The sequence below is a fragment of the Cnephaeus nilssonii genome, assembly GCF_951640355.1.
Source record: "Cnephaeus nilssonii genome assembly, chromosome: 8".
Classification (NCBI taxonomy): domain Eukaryota; kingdom Metazoa; phylum Chordata; class Mammalia; order Chiroptera; family Vespertilionidae; genus Cnephaeus; species Cnephaeus nilssonii.
The window spans coordinates 83,558,153-83,585,916 of record NC_137079.1 but is presented as its reverse complement, the minus strand read 5'-3'; the positions used below and the strand labels follow the sequence as shown (position 1 = coordinate 83,585,916).

Here is a 27,764-nt window from a genome sequence, read left to right as displayed (position 1 = left end):
GTGACAGTTCAGTTGTGTCAGCATTTCTATTACCAGGGCCTATGCTTAGAGTTCTCTATGCAGTCTAAAGTGCTGCAGGCCAGAAATTGATATGAAGACACCAGAGGCAAAAAATAAGTAAACAAAGCAAGGAACCGGGCACTTTCTTTGGCATTTGCATTACAAGAAAAATACAAAAGTCATTATTAAAGTATTGTTGGGCTGATTTCTACATTTTCATTGCTTATTTGGGTATAAAGGTAAAAACCCAAGTTTCATTAATTTCTTCTGAGAAAATCTGCATGTCTATGATTTTGGTTTCTGATAGTTGTTTTTAGAAGTGAACTAATCAATACTGTATCCTGAGGGACAACTAGGCCAAACATCTCATGAAGTAAGGAGGAAAAAGCAGCAGTCCTTCATGCTCAGTGTGGAAGAAGCTACATAAGGTTAGCATCTTTTACCAGTGGTACCGCGGAAAAACTGAGTATCAATTCAATTTTAGCAAGTCAGATTTTATTTTAACTGTATTGGGGAAACTAGAAAGATAAAAGTATCTAGTTTTTCTCCTACAATTTCAAAGCAAAACAAACACAACTGTATTTATTTTTACATATTAGATTTAAAAATCTGTTTACAAGTATACAGTATGGGTAACCTATATAATAAAAGGGTAATATGCAAATAAACTGAATGGCAAAATGGCCAGTCGTTATGACATGCACTGACCACCGGGGGGCAGATGCTCAATGCAGGAGCTGCCCCCTGGTGGTCAGTGTGCTCCCACAGTGGGAGCACCACTCAGCCAGAAGCCCTGAGCCAGGCTCACATCCCCCAAGGGCTCCCTGACTGCGAGAGGGTGCAGGCCAGGCTGAGGGAACTCCCCAGCACTGCCCGCTGCCGAGTGCACGAATGTCGTGCACCTGGCCTCTAGTAAAATATAATAGATTAGAATGCAAACTGAATATTTAAGTACCTAGAAGCTAAGGAGCAAAGCATAAGTCAGATCTGAGCGGGGCTAATTAGGAGGGTTGCATTTCTGTGTGTACCTGCGGCTGTTTCTGCAAACGCTGCGCTATACAGGACAGCCCGAGAGAAGCAGACTGCAGGGATAGTCTGACATCTCACCACCAGAGGACAGACATTATTAGATCATTTCTTCCTGCTCCAGAGGCTTGGAAGCCAACATGTAAACACTTTTGAAATCAACTCTGATTATCCACATTCATAGAAGGGAAGAGCAAAAACACTGATGGTCCAAAACAGCAGGTAAATGGAAAAATGACTGAGTTGGCTTCGGAATGACTTATTTTTGAATATAGGTGTATTTAACATTCAGGGAACTCACAAGTTAAGTACGAGCATTATAGTCAGGAGATGTTAGAAACCTCTAGGGGTTAGAATCTTTTCACTACTTGATTTGAGCAGCTGAAAAGCATAATTTCAAAAACTTTCTTTGGTGGTGACTAAAGTTCTATGGATTCTACTAGACACCCTCTAACTGTGCAAACTATAAATTTGGAATTTGACATAAAAGCATGGCATGAGCAAATAACCAAGTTCACAGTTGAGAATATTGGAAAGCAACTTTGAAAAATTTCACTGCACAATCATGAGCTGTCTTCTGGGCCTGCTCTGCATGTTCTCCTTGGAAGCTCTTGCCAATGTTTAAGTCAGAGAAACCCACACTGATAAACTTTGCAACTGAACTTTTGCTATGTGCAGTTGGATGGACATCATAAGCTTTCAGGGAAGAATTAAAGACATTAGGTACTCCTTGCTCATAATGCCAATGACACTGGATCTTTCCATAAACCTACTTTCACAATCTATAACCAAGCATCACAACCACCAAAGAATGAGCCAAGAGCCACGCAAGCCCCTTCATTTGACTATGACTCCCAGGCATCCAGAATTTGTATAATGTAATGGGAAGAGCATGTGCTTCAGTCAAGCCAAACTGGATTTGGACCACTCACTAGCTGTATAATGTTGGCAAAGTTTCTAAACCCTTCTGACCCTTTGTTTCTTCACTTGTAAAATGGGGATAATAATAGTACCAATCTCTTAGGGGTGCTATGAAAATTAAGAGAAGTAATGGAGATAGGAAGCTTGGCATAAGGTACTTAACAAGTATTAGCTATTAATAAAAATTTTTTAAAAATATTTTAAGCCCTGGCTGGGTAGCTCAGTTGGTTGGAGCATTGTCCCATGCACCAAAAGGTTGCAGGTTTGATTCCCTGTCAGAGCACATACCCAGGCTGCAGATTTGATCCCTGATTGGGGCACTTAGGGGAGGCAGCTGATCGATGTATCTCTTTCACATTGTTGTCGGTCTCTCTCTCCCTTCCTCTCTTCTAAAATCAATTAAAACATATCCTCAGGTGAGGATTAATATATATATATATAAAGCCTTGGTCAGGTAGCTCAGTTGGTTAGAGCATCATATCCATATGCCAAGGTTATGGGTTCGATCCCCAGTCAGTGCACATACAAGAAGCAACCAATGAATGAAAAAGTGGAAACAACAAATCAGTTTCCCCCTCTGCCTGAAATCAGTAACACTTTAAAAATTTATTTTGGATTAATGAAAAGCTGATTCTAATTTGTTGGTCTTTAGCACTAAAGCTTAGATGTCAGCATTGCAGCAGTATCTCAAGATGATTTTCATCTTGTCAAAATCAAGTTAAGTTTCCCACTGTTGATTTTTATTTTCCAGGGGCACTTTCTTTCTCTAAGTTGAGGTAAGAATTTGAAATTTTGGGCTAACATCTATCTTGAGTGATCTTATCCTGCCAATGCTAAACTCACCTTGAATGCTGGAGATTGAATATCTGTATCATAGTCTGTTCAGACTTCAAATGTTGACCAGTGCTGCTAGGCACTGTTCAACAGAGCAGAGGGGGAAAGGGTTATTATAGCAGGAAGAGAAATGAACAGTACTTAATGAACTTGCATTTCAATTGAGCAGGGTTTTTAGTATTTTTTAAAGCTTTTTATAAATTCTTTTGCCCAGCTACAATATAAAAAGGAAAATAGCACTTAGCTGGGAACAATAGCTACTCAGCTCATAAAAATCATTAGAAGGAACATTTTCTTTGTCTACCATGCCCAGCAATTTCACTGGTAGGCAATAACCCAGATCACTTAGATTCTACCTTAAAAAAATGAGCCCCGAAAACCTTCTCAATTTTACCAGCTAATAAATTATTCTAACAAAAATCTTAATTTCATAATATGTGTAACTCCACCAGAAATGAAATTTTAGCTCATAATTCATGTAATGTTTTTGACAAGTACATGATACTGATCTAGTGTTAATGAGATATGCGCTTTTGGTTGCCTTTCCATTAGGAGGGAGGAAGGATGCTGACACATTTACTCACTGCCATCAAATCCCCCATGCAGCAGAGGCCTTATTTCAGGAGGGGACTGCTGAGCGCGGTGCAGTGCCTGCGAGAGCATGGTTCCACGGTGTGAAATGAGCTGGCCTACTTGGATTTTCGCTCCTCACTCAGCCTCTGTAGCTCATCCTAAGTGGGTTGAGTCAGAGAAATGTCACATCGTTGACATCAAGGGCCTGGCTAATTCATCTTCTCTGACAAATGTCATTAAACTACCTTAAGCTAATTGCCAACTGTGTTGAAGATATGTCATTAAAAGCTCTTCACTGTGTTCAGGGTTTCCTATGACAACCAAAGGATTTTTGTACTTGGATAAAATATGTTATTTCTAATGACCCTGCTGGGTAATCATAAGCTTCCGTTTCTTAATTCAAAAGTACCAAGAAAAAAACACACAACTCTCCATATTTAAGAATCTTTCCTATTTAGTTTGAACATACTATACATTTTAGGAATGAATTTATATCTTTACTGCATGACATAGTAAATGTACAATATTTGCTGAATGAATAAAATGCATTTCAAATCAAATAAAGAAATGGTTTAAGACTAAATAAAACAGTCTTCCACAATCGACACACTTTTCCCTTAGTAACTCCTCTCCACTTTTGACTTTATGCTGGAGATTGGCACCATCAACCATAGTCTAAATGGTATCCTGGACTCCCCTTTAATTAGCTGTCCATTTGACTTTCACTTTCTCTGGAATCTAAGAAATTGTTTTGTTTTTAAAAGGTCTTTCCTGCATCTAAGATATAAGAATAAACAGAAGCTGCAATAGCAACAAAGACTTAATTAAGAAGAATATGCAATGACAGCAAATATGTAAAAGCAATCTTTACTGAAGATAGGTAACCATTCAAATAAGCCTTTACAGATAATAAGGAGGATGGGTAGCTGTTTAAAATCCAATTTTATGACACTGCCACTTAGAGAATGACTACTGAATTAATATCTACCTGAAATAGCAGTTGTATCATCTGAAACTGTTTCAGGTAGTTGTACTTAAATTCTACATTCCTGATCATCTTTTTTAAAAACAATGCCTTAACTGATTTGACTAGGGTTGGGGGGACCCAAATCCTGCCCTGATACATAGTAAAGATGACCATTAATTATTTCACAATCCTTTCTATCCTCTCCCTTTGAAATCTAGGCAGGCTCTATGACTGTCAGTGTTCAGATCGAGGTGGAATTGCAGCTTCCACTTCCTGTCTCTTTGGCCCACTTTCTACCATCGTGTGATGATGCTCTAGTAGCCACCGGAGAAGCCTCTGTGGAGAGGAGCTGGGGCTCCCAGCCAGCAGCCAGTACTAACTTGAAGTGGCTCCTTCTGCCCCAATTGAAGCTGCATGAAATAGAGGTGAGCCATCCCCACCTTGTGCTCCCAAATCGCAGATTCAAGAGTAAGATGATTACTAGAACACACCTCAAACCTTTATTAAAGGTATTCAAACATTTAAATTTAAAGGAGCAGTGAAAGAAGTAATACTTACATTTTTTGAGTACTTGCTATGTGACTAAATGCTTTACACATCCTTATTTCCTAAAACACCTTATTAGGATTATCATTTCCTCTGTTCTATAGATGAGGCAATTACAGACACTGCCCAAAATCATGTTATAGGAGGATAATATTCAAAACCACATCTAACTCTAAGGCACATGCGTAGAGGAAAATGGGAATGAAAGAAATTCCAAATTAATGCTGGGGACTCAAATTCTCATGAATATAGTATGCATTAGAAAATATGTCAATTAAAAGGTATGTCCTCAGGGTACCAATATATTGCTTAGTATAACTTTCAAAATTAGTGATGACATTTTGTGAAGTATAGTATTCAGAAAACATTGTCTTAGTACTTACAACTTTATGATGGCTACTAAATACAATGTTCCATACTGAAGAGGTTACAAAGATAAATGACAACATTTTTGCTCGAAAGGTTCTTTAATGGAGAAATAAGGCATATTACACACAGTTTCAAGATATAAGTACTATAAAGTGAGGAATAAAGTGGTGTGGGAATATATTCATTCATTCACTCAACAAATATTTATTGGGTGCCAATGTAGCAGTAAACAAGAAAGATATGGTCCCTGCTCTCAGAGAGTTGATTCATATTACTTTTACTGGAAGCACCAGAAAAAAAGATATACATTTTAGCTTGGCCTTCAGGACCTCTAGACTTTGAGCATGTGAAGATCTGAGGATTAGAAGGGCATCTAAGGTACAAAGATAATAGTGAGCAAAAAAATGAAAAACACTAAAGCGCAATAAAATTAAGATGTGCAAGGAGACTTTAAAGCAAGAATGATATTTTACTAACTCTGAAATTCAATCAACTTTGAGTCAGGCCATTAGTTTATGTGCCAAAAGAAAACATACTATAGCATGGCTCTCAATCAGGGGCAAGTTTGCACCCCCCAGGATCATTTGGCAATGTCTGTAAACATTTGTAGTTGTCACAACTGAGGGGGTGCTACTGGTCTTTAGCAGGTACAAGCATGGGTGTTGCCAATCACCTGACATTGCACAGGAGAGCTCCCACAAACAGGAATCATTCAACTCAATACTGATAACATTGCCAACAAAGAGAACTTCCAAACTACAGGATGCAATAAACCAAAGATGCATCTAGATATTAAAAATTATTTTAAGATAGATAAAATACAGTAGTTCAGTTTATCTGGGATGAACTCAGAATTTGTAAAGTAGTACATGCTAGAAAATAATGCTGGTAAATCTGTATCTGAATCTGTCTTCTCACCTTTGCAATAGTAAAGTGCTGATGACCGGTGGCTGTTTGAAGGAAGTAATTTAAGGCAGTGTAAACCAAAGGGCCAGCCCCTCAACACCAAATGTTAACCCTTTGCTTTTGAGAAACCCCACACTCAAGTCACAGTAATAAATATCCCATTTCTGCTGTTCTGACTGATCTCAGAAAAAACATACCAACTCTCCAATCATAAAAACAATATCGCTTCTTGTTTTTAAAGCCCAGCTCTATGCCACTTACTCTGTGGAGCTCCCCCAATGCTCTCAGTTTAAAATATTTCTTTCTTCTCTTTAACTTCCTTAGCATATCATCTATATGTCTCTAATAGTACTCATGTGATTTATCTTTTTTCGAAATATAAGACCCTTTGGGTCAGGATCCATGTCTCGTTCACACCTGTAACTCCCACAGGGCCCACAACAGCATCCTACACACTGTAAGTGGTCAATAAATATCTGAATGAATAACTGAGTAAATATATAGTACCGGGTGACTATAATTAAATACAAACTCCTCAGACTTCTCACAGCTCTTTCAGCCTTTCTTCAGAGGGCTCATTTTGTAAATCTTTAATCATTTTAGTAACTCTCCAAGTTCTCATGCTTCGGCTATAGGGTCTCAGAGAGAGCAGAGTTCTTTAACGAGTCCGAACCACTACTTTAGAAAATACCATTCTGTAAATTCCATTAAGTTTCAGATCATTTCCCCATGGGATAGCAGTCAGTGTTAGGTCTCAAAACATTTAAAGCCCCTTACACATTAGACTACTAAATTTCTCTGAGGAAATGGGGACAATGTGAGTATAAACATAGGAATGGGCAAAAGTAGATTTACAGTAGTTTTATTAACTCAAAAGAATACCACAATGCAACTGTCAACCTCCTTTTGCCTGTCCTGTATAAACAGTAAAACATTTCTATTTATTGCTCACAAATACCAATTACATTATTGAGGATCATATTTTTTAGATACTTTTTTGGAGGGGAGAGAAGAATATGGGGAATTTAAAACTAATAGAACAGAAATATTAAAATGTATGATTATCACAGAGAAAGTAAGACAATAAGAAAAAAAGGTGTTATAGAATTTTAAGGTGTTCTTTTAAAAGATAATAAAAAGACAGATTATTAATCTTTTATTATTATACCACGTAACAGTGGAATAAATTATTTAGGGTTAGCACATGGGAATTACGATGGTCAGTAGTGGTTTAGATTAAATACACAGGACTTTGTTTTTTAAAGCACCCCCTTTTTTTCCTTCATTGTAGTCCTTGAGCATCAATCAATATTTGGTGGTTTCTTCCAGCAAGTCCTTTGCTTCATTTATTTTGGTTGCTAAGTACGGAGATCCACCTGAGGACAAAGAAAAATAATTGAATTAAAACACACTTTATTATTAACATTTTTAAGTCTCAAAAAGAAATACAATCTTAATTATAATTCTCTGGTATTTTCCCACACATCCATTCTCTGACAAATTAATGTATAAGTTGACTAGAAATCAAAACAGCATAAATTAAATTTGTTTAGTGAAGCACTACAGATACACAACAATCAAAGACAACATCTGAGAAAGATAATGAAAGAAAGTTATAATCAGGAATAATTTGAAAAACACTCAAACATTTTGCTGATCAGACATTACCATTCAAATATTTAACCAGAGAATTTTCTGAAATTAAGTGAATGGTTAGGTAAATAAAGAAATCCAAGGGCTCATTTAGAGTCTAATTAAACCTTAGAATTTCACAAAAATAAAATACAAGTTAAAAAGGCAACTATGTACTACCCAATTCTAAAAATCATATTTACTAATACAGATGAACAAATAAATGAATAATAAAAAATAATGTTAAAGGAAATGCTCCCTGTCCTCTGAAATGATCCTATTAGAATACTTATGAAATACAATCTCACATTTACTGTGCCCTAAAATAAAATTAAATCAGTTTTTTCTTAGGGTTCTTTGAAATGAATTCTTTCTAATGCAAACAGCAAGAGAAAAATTGAGCTGAATTTCAAATTCAGAATCATTATAAATCAAAAACAGAACCTATTTGACATACAAAAATACTAGCTCCACATTGTCATATTAAACCTGATTAAGCATCGTACACCTTCGAACTTCCTAGTCCTAAACACTTTATTGCTTAACAGTCAAGCTAACAATCACTACAGTTTACCAGTTTCTTTGTTTGTTTTTATTCTCCTTGAGTTTTCAACCATCTATAGCTATTGAAAACATCATAAGACCTCACTAGTTTAAAACAACCCAAAAAACATATAGATATTATTTGTGTAAATTGTCCTGAGTTTATTCAAACCTTTTATTGATTAAGGAAAAAGAAAGCAGGGAAAACAGATCAACAAATATGGTGTTGTAGTATAAAGGACAATGCAGGAGGAAGCTAAATTTAGCTTTTTGCCCTTGAGTATACCAGTTACATTTTCATATCAAGATCTGAATCGCTATACTTACGGAATATATCACAGTGTCCTTGAATATACAATAAGAATTATATATGAAGTTGATGAAAGTTTCCATATAAACTTGATTATGAAACAAACTGATTTCATGATTTGAAAATAATCTTGGAATTAGGTAATGCAAATCTTTTTAATTTGTTTAAATTTTTAGAGCTTACCAAGGTAATGTCAGGCATCTTGTATGTCCTCAATAAATATTAAAATATTAACTCAAACACAATCTTTAATTGATTGGCATGCATTCTGGATATTTAAATCACAGGCTATAAATGCTCATTTAGCAGACAAAATAATCAAAGGTACAAATCGAAAGTCTCATTAAACATTATACTCATTGATGGCAATGCTAGAAGAATGCTGGACTTTTCACTGATGTGCACGGTAGAAATTTTGGCTTAGCTCTCATTCCACCCTCCTAAGATTTGGAAAAGTTCCTAAGCCAAAAATTACAATTCCTACATTCCCTTCAAGTAGTGTTTGCTACAAATTGTGAAATTTGAAAAGCTGAAGTGAGGGAAAGGCTCTCTTGCTGGGCCTCTTTGTTACTGCTGCCAGCAAGTGAGGTCAAGGAGTAGCAGTGACAGCAACCGTGCCTCAGTACAGTTCCAGTGGCAGTCTATGAGGCAGCAGCTTTCCTGACAGAGCAGCTGGTTTGGGGAATAATTCTTATAGGCCTGGAATTTATTCCTTCAGATCTTCCAACAATTTGAAACCACTAGTTCCCTGCACTAAATGCCTCCTACTTAAAGCATCTTGTTTCTGGCACTGACTCTTGATTTCTATAACAATATGTGATATATATCCTATATTTAATGGGAAAAATATACACTTGAATCTTTCAATTTTGCTCAGTTTCTTGGGGAGCCATCTAGATTCCATTTAATTAGAATACTCATCTCACCCTTGACCTCAGCACCTTTGTACTTCCACTAAACACTGCTGGAGCTCTTCTGCTTTGCGCTGTCATGAACTATCATATTTTAGACCCACCCTCCCATTAACACTAACTAGAACAGTTGAATAAAATACAACACATCAATATGAAAGAACAGGAGGTCTAACCAGTCAGCCAAGTGTTGAGGGTAAGATCCTAGAGATAAGGAAATTGCATTGTGATGAGCCCAACATTCTGCACTGATTTTTCCCTTCAAAGAAGCTAAACAACAGATAGTATCCTATATAATAAAAGGCTAATATGCAAATAGAACAGCGGAACAACTGAACAACCAGTTGCTGTGACATGTGCTGACCACCAGGGGGCATGTGCGGAACATGGCGGGCGTTGGCCGCAGCGGGATGGTGGAGCAGGTAAGCGGGATCGCCAGACCAAGGTGGAGAATTAGTCGCTGTCATCGGGCGAGCCTCTGGTGGTTACTGAAAATTCTTTGCTCCCGTGCACCGCGGTCCCGCCTGGCACTTGCACCCACTGCCGGTGCCCGGCACCAACCCTGATCTCTCGGCACCATTAGCGGGTGTGAGCGGCGGTTGTCGGCCCTGGTTGTCCCTGAGGGCTTCTGCACCTCCCCCTGCTCCTGAGGGGTGATCAGGGCAGCAGCCACCGCTCGCACTTGCTGATGGCACTGGCCCCACTCCCACCAGCTGCTGGCGCTGGCCCCAATCGATCCGCGCCATCAGCGGGTGTGAGCGGGGCCAGCGCCAACAGTGGGTGGGAGCAGCAGTGGCAGGAGTGGGGCTGCTGGCAGACAGGGGAACCGGGGATCACAGCGGGAGGGGCTGGACGGAGGCGCAGAGGATGGGCCGAGACCCGCCCCTGTGCCTACTGGAGCCTCATGGCCCACAGTTCCTTTCATGATGCATGAATTTGTGCATTGGGCCCCTAGTATACTATACAATTCCACTTATATGAAATGCTAGAAAAGAGATACCTAATGTATGGTAGCCCAAATTGGGATACAGACTGGCAATGGGAAGAAACATCAAGGAACTTTTAGAGTTATAATAAGCTAATATTTTGTTTGTTTTTATGTATATCTTTTGAGAACTTTCTTCATCATGGCTTCCTATCAAAGATATGCTATCCTCATAAAGAATTAGAATGCATTTTCTTTTTCTTTGGTTTTTTGAAGAAATTCACTTGTAAAACTATCCTGGCCAAACATTTTATTTGTAGGAAGGTTTTTAACTACAAATAGATAGGATTCTTTTTTTTTTTTAATTTATTGTCTAAAGTTTTACATATGTCTTCTTTTGCCCTGATTGACCCCCCGCCCCCCAAGCCATTCCCACCCGGGCAAGCCCCCACTGTCCCAGTATCTGTGTCCATTGGTTATGCTAATATGCATGCATACAAGTACTTTGGTTGCTCTCTAACCCCCACCCCTACCTCCCCTGCCACTTGCATCTGGATCTATTTTTGTTCATCAAAATGTGTTGATCATTATATCCCACATATGAATGAGATCATGCAATATTTATCTTTCTCTGACTGGCTTATTTCGCTTAGCATAATGCTCTCCAGTTCCATCCATGCTGTTGCAAATGGTAAAAGTTCCTTCTGTTTTATAGTGGCATAGTATTCCATTGTGTAGATGTACCACAGTTTTCTAATCCGCTCATCTGCTGATGGGCATTTAGGTTGTTTCCAAATCTTAGCTATGGTGAATTGTGCTACTATGAACATAGGGGTGCACATATCCTTTCTGATTGGTGTTTCTAGTTTCTTTTTTTTTTTTTTCACCTTTTTTTTTTTGTAAATATATATTTTTTTATTGAGGTATTATATGTGTACATATCTTACCATTCCCCCCCACCCCACACCCATACATGCCCTCACCCCCCAGAGTTTTGCGTCCATTGTTTATGCTTATATGCATGCATACAAGTCCTTCGTTTGATTTCTTATCTCCTCCACCTCTCCCTAACTTTCCCCCTGTAATTTGAAAGTCTGTTTGTTGCTTTACTGTCTCTGTATCTATCTTTTTGTTCATCAGTTTATAATGTTCTTTATTACCCATAAATGAGTGAGATCATGTGGTATTTTTCTTTCATTGACTGGCTTATTTCACTTAGTATAATATTCTCCAATTCCATCCAGGTTGCTGCAAATGATGAGAATTCCTTCTTTTTTATGGCAGCATAGTATTCCATTGTGTAGATGTACCACAGTTTTCTGATCCAGTCATCTGCTGACGGGCACCTAGGCTGTTTCCAAATCCTAGCTATTGTAAATTGTGCTGCTATGAACATAGGGGTGCATACATCCTCTCTGACTGGTGTTTCTAGTTTCTTGGGATATATTCCTAGAAGTGGGATCACAGGGTCAAATGGGAGTTCTTTTGTTAGTTTTTTGAGGAAACTCCATCCATACTGTTCTCCACAGTGGCTGCACCAGTCTGCATTACCACCAGCAGTGCACAAGGGTTCCTTTTTATCTGCATCCTCACCAGCACTTGTCGTTTGTTGATTTGCTGATGATAGCCATTCTAACAGGTGTGAGATGGTATCTCATTATTGTTTTGATTTGCATTTCATGAATAATTAGTGACTTTGAGCATGTTTTCATATGTCTCTGGTCCTTCTGTATGTCCTCTTTCGAAAAGTGTCTACTTTAGGTCCTTTGCCCATTTTTTGATTGGATTGTGTACCTTCCTTTTGTCACGTATGAGTTCTCTTAAATTTTAGATATTAAACACTTATCTGAAATAGCAATGGCAAATATGTTCTCCCATTCAGTGGGCTTTCTTGTTGTTTTGTGGATGGCTTCTTCTGCTGTGCAGAAGCTTTTTATTTTGATGTAGACCCATTTAATTATTTTCTCCTTAGTCTCCATTGCCCTAGGAGCTATGTTGGTAAGATATTGCTACGACATATGTCTGCTATTTTGCTGCCTATGGAGTCTTGAAGGATTTTTATGGTTTCCTGTCTTACATTTAAGTCCTTTAGCCATTTTGAGTTTGTTTTTGTGTATGGTGTAAGTTGGTGATCTAGTTTTATTTTTTTCCATGTATCTGACCAATTTTCCCAGCACCATTTATTGAAGAGATTGTCTTGACTCCCTTGTATGTTCTTGCCTCCTTTGTCAAATATTAATTGAGCATAATGGCTTGGGTCAATTTCTGGGTTTACTGTTGTGTTCCATTGGTCTATATGTCTGTTCTTGTGCCAGTACCAGGCAGTTTTGAGAACCGTGGCTTGGTAATATAGCTTGATATCTGGTATCGTGATCCCTCCAACTATATTCTTCTTTCTCAGGATTGCTGCAACTATTCAGGGTCTTTTTTTATTCTAGATGAATTTTTTGAGAGTTTGTTCTAGATCTTTGAAACATGTTGTTGGTATTTTAATGGGGATTGCATTAAATCTGTAGATTACTTTGGGTAGTATGGATATTTTAATGATGTTGATTCTACCAATCCATGAACATGGTATGTTCTTCCTTATGTTTCTGTCTTTCTCTTTTTTCAATGTCCTATAGTTTTCTTAGTACAGGTCTTTTACCTCATTAGTTAAGTTTATTCAGAGGTATCTTAATTTTTTTGGTGCAATAGTAAATGGTACTGTTTTTTACTTACTCTTTCTGTGAATTCACTATTGGTGTATAAAAAGGCCATAGATTTCTGGGTGTTAATCTTCTATCCTGCTGCATTGCTGAATTCATTTATTAGGTCTAGTAGTTTTTGACGGAATAATTGGGGTTTTCTATGTATAGTATCATGTCATCTGTGAAAAAGGAGTTATGCTTCTTTCCCAATTTGGATGCCATTTATTTCTTCTTCTTGTCTGATCACTATGGCTAGCACTTCCAGTACTATATTGAATAGGAGTGGTGAAAGTGGGCATCCCTGTCTTGTTCCCATTCTTAAGGGAAATGAGTTTAGTTTTTGCCCATTGAGTATGATGTTGGCTGTAGGTTTGTCAAATAAGACTTTTATTATGTTGAGGTATGATCCCTTTATTCCCACTTTGCTGAGTTTTTATTAAGAAAGGGTGTTGGCTTTTGTCAAATACTTTTTCTGCATCGATGGATATGATTATCTAATTTTTGTCTCAATCTGTTTATGTGATGTATCACATTTATTGATTTGTGGATATTGTACCATCCTTGCATCCCTGGAATAAATCCCACTTGGTCATGGTGTATGATCTTTCTAATGTAATGCTGAATCCAATTTGCTAGAATTTTATTGAGGATTTTAGCATCTATGTTCATCATGGATATTGGCCTATAGTTGTCTTTTTTTGTGGTGTCTTTATCTGGTTTTGGAATTAGGGTAATGCTGGCTTCATAAAAATATCTTGGAAGTCTGCCTTCCTCTTGAATTTTTTGGAATAGTCTGAGGAGGACAGGTTTCAGTTCTTCTTTGAATGCTTGGTAGAACTGCCCTCTAAAGTCATCCGGACCAGGGCTTTTGTTTGCTGGAAGATTTTTTTTATCACTGCTTCAATTTCTTTGGTAGTTATCAGCCTATTCAGGTATTTTTATTTTTCCTGATTGAGTTTTGGAAGTTTGTATTTTTCTAAAAATAAGTCCATATAATCTCGGTTGTCCATTTTGTTGGAACAGAGTTGTTCATAGTATTTTTTCATAATCTTTTGTATTTCTGTTGGATCAGTTGTTACTTCACCTTTTATTTCCGGTTGTGTTTATTTGTGTCCTCTCTCTTTGCTTCTTGATAAGCCTAGCTAGAGGTTCATCAATCTTGTTTATCCTTTCAAAGAACCAGCTCTTGGTTTCGTTGACCATTATTTTGGTCTCTCTGTCATTTATTCCTGCTCTGATCTTATCATTTCCTTTCTTCTGCTTATGCTGGGTTTTTCTTGTTGCTCTCTTTCTAACTTTTTGAGTTGTAGGTTTAGATAATTTATTACCATTGTTTCTTGTTTTTTTTTGAGGTAGGCCTGTAGAGCTATGAACTTCCTTCACAAGACTGCTTTCACTGTGTCCCATGGATTTTGGATTGTAGTGTTTTCATTGTCATTTGTTGCCATGATGCTTTTTATTTCTTCTTTGATCTCTTTGGTAACCTAATCATTGTTTAATAGGATGCTATTTAGCCTCCAGGTGTTTGATATTTCCATTATTTTTATTGTATTTGATTTCTAATTTTATGCCATTGTGATCTGAGAAGATGCTGGATATAAATTCTATCTTCTTGAATTTGGAGGAGACTTTGCCTGTGTCCCAACATGTTGTCTATCTTTGAAAATAACCCGTGTGCACTTGAGAAGAATGTATATTCTGTGGCTTTATGGTGGAATGTTCTGAAAATGTCAATTAATTCCATCTGATCTAGTGAGTCATTTAGGATTGATGTTTCTTTGCTGATTTTTTCTTTAGAGATTTTGTCCAGTGGTGTTAGTGGGGTATTAAAGTCCCCTACTATGACTATAAGGTTAGCAATCTCTCCCTTGATATCTTCCAGAACTTTTTTATGTATTTGGGTGCTCCTGTATTGGGTGCATATAAGTTTACCAGTTATATCTTCTTGTTGAATTGTTCCATGTATTATTATGAAGTGGCCTTCCATATCTCTTGTTATGGACTTAACTTTGAGGTCTAATTTGTCAGATATAAGTATTGCTTTCTTTTCATTTCCATTTGCCTGAAAAACCTCTCTCCATCCCTTCACCATCAGTCTGTATGAGTCCTTTGTTCTAAGGTGGGTCTCCTGTAGACAGCAGATATATGGATCATGTTTTCTTATCCATTCAGCTACCCTATGTCTTTTGATTAGGGCATTTAAACCATTTATACTTAAAGTTATTATTGATAGGTACTTGTCGCCATTTTTATTCTTTATGCCTGTGTTCCTTCTTTCCTTCCTATTTCTTCTTTTTACTTCAGACCCTTTAGCATTTCTTGCATTGCTGGTTTGGTGGTAATAAACTCCCTTAGTCCTTTTTTGTCTGTGAAGCTCCTGATTTCACCCTCAACTTTGATTGACAGTCTTGCTGGGTACAGTATTCTTGGATTTAGACCCTTTATTTGCATGATTTTGTATATTTCATTCCATTCCCTTCTGGCCTGATGTGTTTCTGTTGAAAAATCAGTCAATAGTCTGATGGGAGATTCCCTTGTAGGTAACTTTATGTGTCTCTCTCTGGCAACCTTTATGATTCCTGCTTTGTCATTGGTGTTTGCCAACTTAATTATGATGTGTCTTGGTGTCAGCTTTTTTTGGGTTCATCTTGTTTGAGACTGTGAGCTTCTTGGACTTGTGTGAGTTTTTTCTTCCCAATATCAGGGAAGTTTTCTGTCACTATTTCTTCAAGCAGATTTTCTAATCATTGGTTAGTTTCTTCTCCTTCTGGCACCCCTATTGTGCGGATGTTCTTTCATTTTCGGTTGTCCCAAAGTTCCCTTAGGCTCTCCTCCTGTTTTTTAATGTTTGTTTGTTTTTTCTAATTGCTGCTCTGCTTGGGTATTTTTTGTCTATCTTGTCTTCTTCTGGCTCACTAATGCGGTCCTCCACTGCTTCTAGTCTACTGTTGATGCTTTCTATTGTGTTCTTTATTGCAACGATGTCATTCTTCATTTCTTCCTGGTTTTTCTTCATTTCCTTTTGGTTCTTACACATATTGTTGAACTTGTCTTCCATACTTTTCCGAGTCCTTATGACCATTTCTCTGAATTCTTTCTCTGATATATTGCTTGCCTCCATTTCGTTTATTCCCTTTTTTAGTGATTGCTCCTTTTCTTTTGTATGGGGGCTGTTTTTTTGTCTCCCCAAGTTTGCTCCTCTCGGGATTTCTGGTTATGTAGCTCTCTCTCTCCTGCATTGACTTAAAGGCACAAAATACAACACGACAAGTCACAATACACAGGGCACCAATGACAAATGTATTCACAATACCAATAACCCCAAATAAAGGTGACGACTAAGGAAAAGAGAATTAGGGGAGAGAAAATAGAGCAAACATGATATTGAGAAAAGGAAAAAATGTAAGAGAGAAAAGAAAGAGAATAAAAAAGAAGGGGGAAACAATATATATATATATATGGGGAGACAACACCAAAAAAAACAGCAACTAATCAAAAAATGCAAAAAAACAAACACCCAGAGAAGAATGCAAACAAACAACTAATCCAAAAAGTGTAAACAACAAACACCCAAACAACAAACACCCAGATGAATCTGAAGAGGCAGAGCTTATTTCCAGAAGGTAAGGTCAAGGAATTGAAGGAATGGGGAAATGGCCACAATTCAGTATAGAGGAGGTAGAAAGGGAATGAGTGTATAAGAAGAAAAGTAAAAAACAAAATAAAAAAGAGAATATATATATATGTATAAATGGAAATTTATATAGAGTAGATAGGCCTGAGTTGGTGACTGAAACTGATTAAGCTATTAGAAGAAGAGAACAACTGAGGAGAGGAAAAAGAGAAGCAAAAAAAATAAAATAAAATCAGAAAAATTAACAAACAATCAAACAAACAACAACAACAAGACAAAAAGAAAGTAAGAAAAAGGGGGGAAAAAAAAGGAAAAGAAAAAAAAATTTGGCTAGTGAAGAAAGAGAAGATAGAAGTGTGCATGGCCTTGGAGCAGGGGAGAGGAAATTAGATATATGAGTAAGATCAATTTTTAACAAGGAGTAAAAAGAAAGGATAGAGAAAAACTAAAGCAGGAAAAGGCTAAGAGAAACAGGACAAAAAGGGGAAAAAGTGTGGAAGAGAGTATTGGCATAAAGGAAAAATTGAGATACAGTAAAATAATGCTAAAATAAAAATAGAATGTAGAACACTAATCCCAGAATAAAATAAAATAGAGTCCATTTCTGACACAACCCCTGGGTGGGAGTGTCTTTGTATTAGTTTCCAGGATCAAATGGGCCCTCAACCCAGTGTTTAGATTCTTCTTTCCCTGCCACACTTACTACTGGATTGGAGGGACGGAATGACCCAGAGCTGGTTTCCTGCTTGTTTCTCCTTATTCTGATCCCCCGTTTCCACAAATATAACTTTCCCCTGCAGTCTCGGTGAGTGTTTTTAATTGAAAGATCCTATGCACTGGGTTTTGCAAGTAAAAGCAAGGAAGAATAAAGACAAAGCAACCATGCCGCCTCACGTCTTTCTCCTCCAGGCACTGCACGGCCGGTATAGAACTTTAGGCTGCCTTTCTGGGCAGTTTTCCATGGCTGTGGGCTTAGATCTAGAGTCCCCCTCTGCGAGCAGACCTGTGGACCCCCTTCCACATTAGAAGGCTACACTGACCCCAAGGGCCGTGGATTTGGTGGGGCGCAGTCTCCCTCCGAGACTCTAGTCCTCACTGCACGTGTTTCTCCCTCCAGCCTGGCTCCCACATTTCACCTCTTTCTAGGTGATCTCTGACCTTTCCGTCCATGGATTGCCTCACCAGTTGTGTTTAATTTGCCAATTCCGGTGGATGTTATTCGATTCAGCTGTTCCTTCTATCTGCTCTGTGAGAAGGTGCAGGACCTGTCCTCATATTCAGCTGCAACCTTGTCTCCCTTTGTACAAACTTTTAGGCACCCACAGACGTGGAGGCTGAAGTCTCGGTGTTCGTGGGTTCACAGCTGGTCCCTGGGCATTGTGGTTGTAGGATCCTGAGAGATATCCAAGGTCTCCCCAGTTGAAGGCTGGGCTTCCAATCAGAGCCGCTCTCCCCTTTAAGATGGCATGGTTTCTGTGGCAGAGCTGGCTGCTCCAGGAGAGATTTCAGCAGTAGTAGAGGCTGCCCGGCCAGGGGAGCCTGTCCACCAGTCCCCAACAGTCCTGTGGAATATAACTGTCCCTCACTCACAAATACAGACACTCCCTGCACGTCCACGCATCCTCCTTTAGCTCTCTCACTCACATACCAGCTTGCAGCCTGCCGTCCCATCGGCAGCCACCTTGGATCTCCCCTAGATAGGATTCTTTTGATTTCCATTTCTTCTTATACCAGTTTTGAAATTTTTTTTCCTGGAATTTATTTCATTTAAATGTTAAATATTCTAGTATAAAGTTCATTAGTGTTTTATCCCCCCAGCAAACTAATAAATAGACATTGTTAATTCTCTGAATGCTAATTTTTATTCTGATATTTTCCTTGATGCATGGATTAATATACTGATAAATTTCCAAACACTGGGATCCCCTAGATGTGTTTCTTGTTTTCTGATTTAACTAGGTTTATATCAGGAATTCAAGATTGGGTTTAACATTAGAAAATTTATAACTGTAATTCATCACATTAACAGAATAAAGAATAAATGTCATATAATGATCTCAAAACATGCAGAAAACTAAAAACAAATTCATAATAAAAACTTTTAGTAAACTAAAAGTAAAGGAAGGTTATGAAAATATAGCAAACATCATACTTAGTAGTAAATTGTTGAAATCTTTGGCTCTGAGATCAGAAAAAATAAAAGGATACCTATTATCTTCATTTCTATTTAACACTATAAGGGAGGTTCCCATCATAGTAATAAATACCCTCCTCCATCCCAGATTAAAAAAAAAAAGAAAGAAATAGGGTTGGAAAAAAAGAAGTTATTTTTTATTTGTTTATCCTTACCCGAGGATATTTTTTTCTGTTGATATTTTTTAGAGAGAGTGGAAGGGAGGGAGGGAGGGGAAGAGAGGGTGAGGGAGAGAAAGACAGAGAGAGACACATCCATTGATTGCTTCCTGCATATGCCTGGGGCCCAGAATTGAATCTGCAACCCAGGTACATGCCCTTGACCGAGAATCCAAGCCCTGACACTTTGGAGTGCAGGCTGATGCTTTAACAACTGAGCCACACCGGCCAGGGCTAGAAGTGATTATTCTTCTTAAATAATATGACAGTTTGTTGAAAATCCAAAAGGATGTAAAAACATAAATTAAGTAATAAATGAACTTAATGAGTTGCTAGACATAATAGTAATATATACAAAATGCATTTTTATGTCCTAGAAATAAGTAATTATACAGTATAAATAAATAAAAACATAATATATAGTAACAATAAAAAATAAATACTAGGAACAAATTTAACAAATTATGTATATGCCCACAACCCAGAAAACTGAAAAGCCTTATTGAAGTAAATTAAAAGAGACCTAAATAATCAAAGGATATGTCTTCTTCATGGATTAGAAAATTCAATATTGTAAAGACATCAATGTTTCCCAAACAGATGTACAAATTCATATTAATTCCAATCATAATCCTAGGAGGTTTGTGTGTGAATGTGTGTGCTTACGCATGTGCACGTGTAAATTGAAACAATTCTTAATTTATTTTAAAATGTAAAGGGCCAAACATAGCCAAAAAATCTTAAATAACAAAAATTGACAGATTTACACTACCAGAAAAAAATATTTGTTATACAACTATATAAATTAAAACTGTGGTAATGGCACAAACATAAAGAAATTAATCAAGAAAAGACCAGAATATACAAAAACATTTCCATAAATATCTGGTTACTTGACTAGTAATAGGGGGGAAAATGTGGCTCAGTGGGGAAGGAATGCTCTCTCTTTCAATAAATAATGCTGGATCACTTGCATTTCTATATATAAATAATTGAAGCTTTACTCTTATCTCACACCATATACAAAAATCAATTCCAGTTTATTATAGATATAATTATGTAAGTTTCCATAAATTATCTTTATTAGCTAGAGATTTTCATGACCTTAAGAAAGGCAAAAATTTCCTAAACAAAATAAAAAAGCATCCTATATAATAAAAGCCTACGATGCAAATTGACCGAATGGCAGAATGACTGGTCGCTATGACGCGCACTGACCACCAGGAGCAGATGCTCAATGCTGGAGCAGCCCCCAGCCTGCAGGCCCTGACTGGCGGCAGCAGCAGCAGCAGGGGGTGGTGCCAGTGAGCGGGTGGCACCAGGCCAGCCAAGGCGGGAGCCAGTGGGGGGCCCCCATTGCCCCACTGGTCACCCCATAGAGAGAGGCGACCGGTGGCGGCAGTATGGGGCAGAGCCAGCAAGGGGGCAGCGCTAGGCTAGCCAAGGCAGGTGCCAGCAGGGGCCCCCCAATCGCCCCGCCGGTTGCCCCACAGATTGGCCCTGATCGCCGGCCAGGACTAGAGACCCTACCCGTACACAAATTTTGTGCACTGCGCCTTAGTTAACTATAAAGGGAAAGTTTGATAAACGAAATTAAGCTATCCTATATAATAAAAGGCTAATATGCAAATCGACCGAACTGCGGAAGGACCGGTCACCATGCCACCCACTGGCCACCAGGGGTCAGACGCTCAATGCAGGAGCTGACCCCTGGTGGTCAGTGTGCTCCCACAGAGGGAGCGCCGCTCAGCCAGAAGCCGGGCTCACGGCTGGCGAGAGCAGCGGAGGAAACCTCTCCTACCTCCACTGCAGTGGTAACGATGTCCGACTGATGGCTTAGGCCTGCTTGGGCCTAAACCATCAATCAGACATGTCCCCCTAAGGGTGCAGGCCGGTTTGAGGAATCCCCCCCCCTGAGTGAACGAATTTCGGGCACCGGGCCTCTAGTACATACACTGAGTGGCCAGATTATTATGATCTCTGAATGCATAATAATCTGGCCACTCAGTGTATATCCTATATAATAAAAGGCTAATATGCAAATTGTCGCCCCGACCAGGAGTTCGACCAGCAGGCAGGCCGGCCAACTGCCCATGTCCCCTCCCCCTGGCCAGGCTGGCCGGACCCCACTCATGCACGAATTCATGCACTGGGCCTCATATATAATGCTGAGTGGCCAGATTATTATGCGTTCAGAGATCATAATAAACTGGCCACTCAGTGTATATACTAGTGTACCAGTGCATGGATTCGTGCACATTCAAAGGAAATTAACTAGAAGAAATAATTTAATATCACTATTCGTCCTTTCTCTTTAATAAAAGTGTCAACGAAATTCACAATGACAGATCGAAACACATGCACGCGACTGGCCCAGAAAGAGCTTTATATGTAGCAAGCATGTGCAAATCAACTTAGCCTTTTATATATATAGAATAAACTTGCTTAATTAAAACTGCTTGATGATTTCGCTAAACTTTTTCCAGCCCAGTGAAGCACCCCAACTTCTCTGCACAGTGAGAAAACCTGAAGTCATTTTCAAGTTCCATCATTTCTAACTTCTTTTCAGTCAGGTCAAGTTTCTAAACTTTCTAAATCTGTTTTCTTGCTAATGAAAAGAAAAAAACAGGATTCTACCGAGTCTCCTATCTACCTACTCCAGGATTCTGTGAGGATCAAATGAGATGTGGCCTGTGAAAAATGCTTCACAACATTTGGTTAAAGTGTAAAATATTTGCACTTGGCTATAAAGCAAGTCATGTTTCTGGTCTGAAGGAACTCTAAGGAGGCTAGTCGCTAGGGAGAGGAAGCCAGGTGTTGCTATGTGACGTCATTACCTGTGCCCATAGCAACCGTTTCCAGGCTGGGCTGGGCTGTGGGCTGCATTTTTAGCCATGAGGTCTTGGCAGCATTGGCTGCGATTTGGTGGGTGTCGCTCCGGTGTGGTGGCAGGGCCTGTGTCCCAATTGGGGGAAGCCAAGTGTTGGTTTGTTGGCGCCAGGTCCGTGGTGCCCCCCAGTGCATGCCAAGGAAGCTCCTGCATTGAGCGTCTGCCCCCTGGTGGTCAGTGCACACCATAGCTACCAGTCAGATGGACACTTAGACTTTTATATATATATATAGATACTTTTTTTCCTCTCTCTCTATGGCTTGCTTCCACTCTAGACTCCCTATTTTCTCTGTAGCTGCCAGAGTATTCTTTTTAATATTGTAAATTAGATATCATTTCCATAACACTTAAAAATTAAAGCCAAAGTTCTTACTACAGCTTCCAAGCTAATTCGGCCCTGGGCTTGCTCTCCAATTGTATTTCCTACCACTCCTCCCTTGCTCACTATGTTCTAGCACATTTTACAATTCTAGAAACACATAATATGCTCTCATTTCAAGATCTTCACATTTGATGTTTCTTCTGTTGAAATATTTTCTTTTTATTTTTGCATGAATTACTCCCTCAAGTCTCTGTTCAACTATTATCTCCTTTCAGAGAATTTCTAAGATGGCTATAAAGAAACACGACAACTGCCTCCTCTCCAGCTGCCAATCTCTATCTTGCCTGCCCCCACTCTGCTTTATTTTTCTTAAAAATACTTATTATCATGGCACTTTCTATATCAGCCTTCCTATATAATAAAAGGGTAATATGAAAGTTGACCCTAAGGGCAGAATGACTGCTGGACTAGTCACTATGAGGTACACTGACCACCTCTTGGCCCCTTTCCCCGGCCGGCAGTCTCCGATGGCCTGAGGACCATCCACTGCAGGGGGAGGAGGGGGCTGGCGAGCAAGCGGGAACAGCCAACCTCTCAGTTCCTTCCCCCACCCATCAAGCATCGATCACCCAATGGCGAATGGGGAACTGGGGGTGGGTGGCGGTGGGGGGCGAGGCCGGCTGCAGGCAGCTGGGGAAGATGGCCCTGATCACACACCAGGCCTAGGCACCATACACGCCATCAATTTCATACACTGGGCCTCTATTTATGGTATAACAAACTACCCCAAAACTTAGTGGCTAAAAACAATGTTTTTTAATTCTCACTGTTCTATGCATTAGCTGGATGGTTCTTCTGAGCTGTGTCAGGTCAACTAGGGCTGGATGGTCCAGGATGTCCTACTGGGACTTCAGCTGGGATGGCCAGGCCTCTCTGTTTGGTCTTTCTTCCTTCAGGAGGTGAGCCTGGTCTTCTTCACCTGGTAGTCTCTGGCTTCTAAGAGAGTAATAACTATGCTTTTTGAGACCTGGGCTCTGAATATCTCTAAAGGCACCTGCTTTTATCCACTACAGCATTAATCATCCACACAAATAAAATTATTTTGAATTTCACAACAAACAGCGTGTACCCTGTCAGGAACTATTTTTCCCATTTGAGGCCCAGATAACCTGAGTACCTTAGTTAAGATCTAAGTAGCAATACTACGATTCTGTTGTTGTTAGTTTTATTTTTTTTCTTGTTTAAAGTGTTGTTCAAGTCTTCTATTTACTTATTGACCTAGAAAATATACCAATGAGAAATATTCCTAATACTAGGTTGAAAGAAAAGTGATTTTTTAAAAATTAAATTGAATTACATCACTCTATTGCATAAAAACTGATGGTAACTTCTTAGAGTAAAGTTCAAATACTATACAGAACCTACAGTGTTTCATTATCATAAAATATATCTATAGTTTTCAAAATCTGGCACCACCTCATGTCATGCTACCTCTTCCCTTGACTATTATACCCCCATCCCACTATTTTTCTTTCAAGTCTTTAAGCACAGTAAATTCTTTCCTCCCTTAAAGCCTTTACACATGCTAGTTCCTTGACTTTCACAACACAACACAACACGCTTCTTTTAACTCTTTAGTGTTGCTCAGAGAAGCCTTCCCACAATCACCTTATGTAAAGCTGCCTCTTTCCCATATCTCAGTCCATTGTACCCTTTATTGCACTTACTACAACTTGAAATAGATTTACTGGATTTTTGTCTGTATCCCATTAGAATGTATGCTCAATGAGGATAAGGATCCAGTTATCTTGTTTTACAGTTAAAGTCCCAACATTTAGTACAATGTCTGGCACCCTGTAGAAGTTGAATAAATAATTTCTAAATGAATAAAATAATAGTTTCAGGTTTCTATCAATCAAGAGTCTTTATAAATTTTGATATAATTATATTAGTTATTACTCAATTCTTTTGTGTCTATAAATTTTATTTGTATGCCTTTCTTTTTAAGCATTTGCTTGTTCATTCACTATATATACTATAGTGGGAGTTTACTAAATGTCAGCCATACAGGTTATAAATTTAATGTGATGTTCTTTACTTTTAAAGGTCTCACCATTTATTAAGAAAAAGCAACATGATAAAATAAAATAATCTTTTTATAAAAAAATAATGAACTCAAATACAATGCCTTCAATCTAATTAACATGTTGAAAGGAAGGAAAGATGAACCCTCTGAAACCAATAATAATCTAAATACATTTATCAAAAGAGAAAATTGAGCTAATTGGGCATCACTCGTTTTTTACTGAATTCATGTTGACTCTTGGTGATCACTTTTCTTTTTCTAAGTGTTTGAAATTCATCTTTTAAGTGTAATATACTGTAATAAATTATAATATATTATTACCAAGGCTTCATGTCAAATTTAGCTTCTTTTGTTACAAGAAGAGTAATCAGAAAAATCCATTCAAAAATATAATTATTACCTTGATTTGTTTTTAATCGCAATATTTAATCTAATATTGATTTAAATACTATTACAGAAGAGAATATTATGGACATTGAAAGGGGACATAAGTGGAAAAAGATTGAGAATCTCATGCTGCAGGCAAGCAAATATTAACTGAATGTAAGAAAGAGCTTTCTAGTAGTTAGAGCTGCCTACCAGAGGGCTGCCTTGCAAAAACAGTAAGTTCTCCATCACTAAAACTCTTTAAGGAGAGCTACCAGGCTGTTTTTCGTCGGAGAGCAGAAACAATCTAGACTTAAGAGGCAGCATTGATTTAGATCAGTGTCCCTCAAACTATGGTCAAAAACTTAAAAATTTATTTTCCACTCTGTGTTGGACCAATAGTTTTACACAATACAAAAATACCCCACATTTGGATGTCATGGTAATGTCAAATCGCTATAAATTTTTCTAAATCAGCAATTTTCAACTTTTCATTTCATGGCACATAAATTAATTACTAAAATTCTGGGGCACACTAAAAAATATATTCTTTTATTAATCTGACCATAAAAATAGGTATAATTTTGATTGATTTAAAAAATAATAGTAATTACCTACTGTTATTGCTGCAAAGTGACTTTTTTAAAAATTAGGTGGCTGGGCCAGCATGGCTCAGTGGTTGAGCGTCAACCTATGAACCAGGAGATGATGGTTCGATTTCCGGTCAGGGCCTATGCCAGGTTGCAGATTCAATCCCCAGTAGGGGGTGTACAGCAGGCAGCCGATCAATGATTCTGTCTCATCATTGATGTTTCTATCTCTCTCTCCCTTTCCCTTCATCTCTGAAATCAATAAAAAAAATATTTTTTAAAAATTAGCTGCCTATACTTATATATAAGGATTTCTGGTACCAAGAATTAATCAATAAGACGCAACCTTATTATGCCACGCTACCAGTAAGATGCAACTCTATTATATGACATACATTTATGGTTCAAGACAGGGCATTCACACCAGACAGTTATTGTTGTGTTAGCTATTGTCCTTTTTTCTATTTGACAATATTAGGAAAAAGAGGTCAGTGTCCCTGACTAAATAGTCAGGTATTGCATGTTTGCAAGTTTTCTTTTTTTTTCTTTTCTTTTTTTTTTAAGGGCAGGAGGGCACCTGTAGGTCTCAAATCACTCTCTCAAGCAAAAGTGGTTGGCAAACAAAGGCTTGTATTGAAGGAAATGCTCAGCTAACGCCAGCCCAGGTATTACATGTTTTAAAAATTCTTGTGGCACACTGGTTAAAAATTGCTGTCCCAAATGCTTACTTTTGATTTTTGTTTTTAATTTGGTACACAAAGGTAACAAAGTGTGTCTTGGCATGAATAGGTAGACTACACTTTGAATGGATTACACAGTCTGTAAGATATCTCTGCGGTTCTACAGTTTTTCAAATTTACCTAGTCTGTCCTCCTTTCTATAGTCATTTGGCATAAATATCAAACTACTAATTTCATAACAAGAAACTGCTTTCTTCAGCAATTGAAAAAGCATAATCTAAAAGGTATTAGTCTAAAAGCATTATTTTTTTACTGCATTAATTAACCTTTTATCTAATTAAATTAAAATAGCAAAATTTTCTTTTCTACCACACATCTTAATGCTCATTTGAAACTGGTTACATAAGATTTATTTTCAGCCATTTCTCACACTTAATTATCTAGTGTCACTTTCTTTGCACATGCTAATAATGAAATGTGTAATAAATTACAGTTGATTACACATTTGAAGTTCTAACTTTATTTTACTATCAGGTAGCAAATGCAACAGAAAATCTCTTGGGGGTAGTGGAGGAGTAGAGGTGGGGGAACATTTCATAAATTTCAGATACACTGGGTAAAGGATTTAAATTTTTGCAACCACCTGTAATACCCAGATTTGGCCAAAACAAACATGGTGAAGAATTATAAAAAGAGGAGCAAAATTAAGAGTACACTTTCTTGTGGAACTAGAGGATATTATGCTAAGTGAAATAAGTCAGACAGAGACAGATAAATACCATATGATTTCACTTATATGTGGAATCTAAAGAACAAAATAAACGAACGAAACAAACAAATTAATAGATACCGAGAACAAATGATGGTTGCTAGATAATGGGAGGGGGGCTGGGGAGCTGGATGAAGGAACTAAGAAGTGCAAATTGGCAGTTATAAAATAGTCACAGGATGTAAAGTACAGCAGGGTAAATATAGGCAATAATACTGTAATAACTATGTATGATGCTGAGTAGATACTACACTTATGGGGGCAGGGATCACTTCGTAAGTTATATAAATGTCTAACCACTATGCTGTACATCTGAAATTAATATAATATTGAATGTCAACTGTAATTGTAAAATTTTAAATGATTTTTTTTAAAAAAGGAGTTGCCAGTCTCATACTTTCTCAAATACTCCTGGCTTTCTCTCCAAGGAAAATCAGACAATTTTGTTTAAAATTGGTTATCTTCTTCCCATTAAAAACAAAATAAAACAACCTTCCTTCTCACAAGTCAATTTACAGATTTATAAGCTATCATCTCCCAACTCTATCATACACGAGTTCTTTCCCTGCAGTAGTTCCAGTATTCATTAATTCACCATATTTTTATTAGAGAAAGAATTCTTAAGTATGTATATACGAATAAGTTTTAGGAACTTTATGAAGTGTCTTAAATCCAAATACTTTAAAATTTTAGCTGAATGAGCAATTATATGAGCAAATGTGCACAGTTGTAAGTACATTCTTATAGAGAACAATAATCCAAAAAAGATTAAAAGAATCTTTATTAAATTAAAAATGTGATCTGAATAGAAATATATGATATAGGTTCTTCATTAATTAAATAGGTATGTAAAGATATTATGTACCATATAATCAAAAAGGACTTTAAAAATAAATCCCTTCGCTTTGTAGATAATGAAATT

The 27,764-nt window shown here is 37.8% G+C and overlaps 1 protein-coding gene across 1 annotated transcript in view; it reads right to left on the bottom strand.

The window, feature by feature from the left end:
• Positions 1–3,878: 3,878 nt before the first annotated feature.
• Positions 3,879–27,764, bottom strand: part of DNAJC15 (DnaJ heat shock protein family (Hsp40) member C15) — an 82,981-nt gene continuing 59,095 nt past the window's right edge. The window contains exon 6 of the mRNA XM_079778952.1: positions 3,879–7,518. Within this exon, the coding sequence (XP_079635078.1) occupies positions 7,448–7,518 (71 nt within the window). The 3' untranslated portion in view covers positions 3,879–7,447. The remainder of the gene's footprint in view (positions 7,519–27,764) is intronic.